This window comes from Pygoscelis adeliae, unplaced genomic scaffold, assembly GCF_000699105.1.
Source record: "Pygoscelis adeliae isolate BGI_AS28 unplaced genomic scaffold, ASM69910v1 C11043885, whole genome shotgun sequence".
NCBI lineage: Eukaryota > Metazoa > Chordata > Aves > Sphenisciformes > Spheniscidae > Pygoscelis > Pygoscelis adeliae.
In genome coordinates this window covers 210-3,505 of record NW_008823774.1, presented here as the reverse complement: position 1 = coordinate 3,505, position 3,296 = coordinate 210, and the positions used below count along the sequence as shown (strand labels likewise).

The window sequence follows — 3,296 nt, the reverse complement described above, 5'->3', positions numbered from 1 at the left end:
GTTCGCTGTTCACTTTGCAGATGTGCCTGGCTGGTGCACAGTGTAGAATGTGAACATAATAGTGTTGCAGAATTTGCTACATAACATAACAGTTCAAAAGCAGTGCATTTTGTGACTGTGACAAAGACAGTGCCAATGTTGTTACGTACAATTGGAACAGATGTGGACAGTTACAGCTCACACTCCTAGATACCGTGATAGATTTGTAAGATTATGGCAATATCTGGTTTTTATACCTGATTTACCTGTATCACTTATGCACAATTTCTTTTTTTCTTGTTGTTCTCATAGAAGTTGATTATTCAGCATTTCCAAAGATGAAGAGGAAAGTTGCAAAAGTTGGGAAATTGAGGCTTAGTCCTAATGAAGAAACCATGCTTCTGAAAGAAGAATATGAAAGAAGAAGAAAACTGAGGCTACAACAAGTATGCCTGCATTTTTTCATGTTGTGTATTTCATTTAATGATGTAACAAATAATTTAGGAAAATTAACTGAAAAATTGCATGTAAACTGAATTTCAGGGTCATAATATTGTATATTAGGTTTGTATTTAGTTTGTGAATTATTTTCCTTTTCTCATGTTTATTTACTACTAAATGCGTATTTTGCTTGTGATACCTTCTCTGTTAGATTCACTTTGAATCTCTTTTCACAGAATCTCTTCTTCCCTGCCAGCTTCCTGCTATCTACCATTTTTATTTGGCCGTGAACATGCAGTTGTCGCTCATCTGCTGATTTGTCACTTGTGTAAGGATTCAAACCTCTTACAGTGTTCCAGGTGTTTTCACAGTGATCATGCAGAAGAAATAAGACAACTACTGCTAATACAGAACTTCACAGCTTTCCACTAGACAAACTGAATTGCTACAATATGTCATAGCACTAAATGCTTTAAGTACTGCTCCTTTTAGAACATCTGAGTACCTTTATGTTCTTCAGAACATGTCTGTTGATCATCTCATCTTTCTTCCATTTCTGTTCTGCTGTCCTGCTGTTAGAACACAGGGCTACTTCTCCGTTTCTCTTCTTACTCTTTCCTTAGCCTTCCTCTGCTTTGTCCTACACAAGCTGTTCAGGTCTTTCACATCTTCCAAAAGTATTACGCATCTTCAATACGTTTACTATATACTAATCTTTCACCCCTCTTGGGCTTTTTTCTTGATATGCTTTTCCGTTTAGCGAACAGAGTTTTACTGACAAAGCGGAAAACAAAAACTTAGTAAACAGACTTTATCAGTATTGTTGCCAATTGTCTTTAAACCATGTTGCATTGTAATAGGAGTCTTTAATAAATTATTGTGTTGTATTTTTGGAGGGAAGGATATTCCAAGCAGTTTTTGCATTTTGTTTATTGGTTTTATGTTGCTCTTTGGACTTTAACTGAAACATTGAACTAAGATTAAATTTATTATTTAAATATTAGTTTTGGAAAAAGGTAATGGCAACTTCAAAGCATTTTCTGGACAGATTGTTAATGGAATAGTAGATGGCATGGAAAGCTGAACGGAGGATAGAGTATATTGTGGAAAGACTTGCTGCAGAAATAGTGTGCTTTTTTAAGTTGCTGACAAAACATAAATGCTATTTCTACAGGTTAGAGAGCAGCAGAAGTATATCGCCTTGCAGATAAGACAGAAAGTAAAGCAGAGGAGAGAAGAACAACTACATCAGTTAGAGGAGGCACTGACAGCTGAATGGCAGAAAGCACAGGATCAAAAGATGAAAGCCTTAGAAAAGCTGTATTTATCAAGCTTAAGAGCGATTGGTGAGGGTCACCGACAAGCCAAGGAGAATGTAAGTAAAACAGCTTACTATTGTTGTCAGAGAAATTCTTGATGTCCTAGAAATACCAAGATTGCTGTTTGGTTTTTTTATATTCTTGATCTTGCAGTCCTGATACCTAAACCAGCAATTTTTTAAGAATGGAAACTTCTTAGAAATGTTTATGTAATTTTTTTGCAGATATCTTTCCACAAGACCAGGTTTAAATGGTCTAGCAGGCCCATCTGCTCAGGCTTTTGCTGTGCAAACAAAGTTATTTTGTTTATGTAAGATTGTACACATACATGATAGTGTATGTTTGTACTTGACTAAATTGCATATGGTGAATCATTCTCAAGTATGCCAGTAATATAGTAACTTTTTTTCTCTATCATGTAACAGTATCTTTTCTATGGTTAGGAAAATACACTTTATTTTTTTTCCTCAGTGTTCAAGTGACATGGAAAGTCTTGGTAAGGGCTTCAGAGGCCTTTGTCTAGACTGCAAACTGGTGTTACTTCTTAATTGTGCACCTATAAACTATTTTCACTTTCTTTAAAATCCTGTAACTTGTGTAGGCTCTCTTTGAGGGATCACTGAGGTTGTTGGGTAGAAATTGTCCATAGATTTGATTGTGAACCAGGTTTATAGAAATCAGCGGTGCCACAGATTTCTTGCAAGAATTTTGCGGACTAGCTTACTTCCTGAATTGGTCAGGCTTTTTAACCCAAGTAAAATAGCATTATACTTTTCTGTATCTCAGTGTCTCTAAATCAACTTCTTTGTAAAGTCCTGTCCGATGCTAGGATGGACGAGTTTGTGGGAAAACTGTGGTACCAATGCCATAGGAACAGAGAACTAATCATAAAGAAATGTTTCTGTTGATACACGATTGTTGTAACTAATGACTGAAAAGTAGTAACATGCTTTCTCTGTACAGTTTAGTTAGCATTTGCTAAAATGTGTAAGTATATTTACATTACCCTCTTCATCAAAGAGATGCAGAAGGAAGCTAAGGTTCCCACATCAATATTTGGTTACATTGGCTGAGGAATGTGGCAAATTTGCTGCTGTTGGTGGTAGAGAAGAAGAGAGTAAAGAAGATGGCAGAGAAGAAAGAGTTAATTTGAAATATCACACTGATAGTGTAAGAAGTGAGTGAAATCCTGTATTAAGTGCTTGCAATATTTTATTGTTAAGGAACCTGACTTAGAAGCTCTGGCAAAGCAAGCAGAGGAAAGGAAACAAAGAGCAGAGAAGAGACATAGGAAAGCCCTGAAAGAGCAGAAGTACCAAAAAGAAAAATTACTTCGTGAGCAAGCCCGGTATGCAATAGTTACCTAGTTTTATTAAGCATAGAATGCATTTTACAATGTCACAAGGTGAAAGGCAAAAATCTTGATGCTTCCTGCTCAGAGCTTTTTTAATCTTGAAATTTTGCGGGTTAGAGAATTAATGCTTGTGGACAAAGCTTGTGAATTTTGATAAGAACCGTAGTTTTAAAACCAAGACAAAAATGTCAAGTATATGAGCT

At 36.0% G+C, this 3,296-nt stretch overlaps 1 protein-coding gene across 1 annotated transcript; it reads left to right on the top strand.

Annotated features, from left to right (window-relative positions):
* Positions 1–291: 291 nt before the first annotated feature.
* LOC103912167 (centrosomal protein KIAA1731 homolog) lies at positions 292–3,087 on the top strand (the record flags this gene model as incomplete). Its single annotated transcript, XM_009331240.1, has 3 exons — positions 292–425; positions 1,595–1,795; positions 2,963–3,087. Coding segments are annotated over 3 exons (460 nt in total), but the record flags the coding sequence as incomplete, so codon positions are not given.
* Between the last annotated feature and the right edge of the window lie 209 nt (positions 3,088–3,296).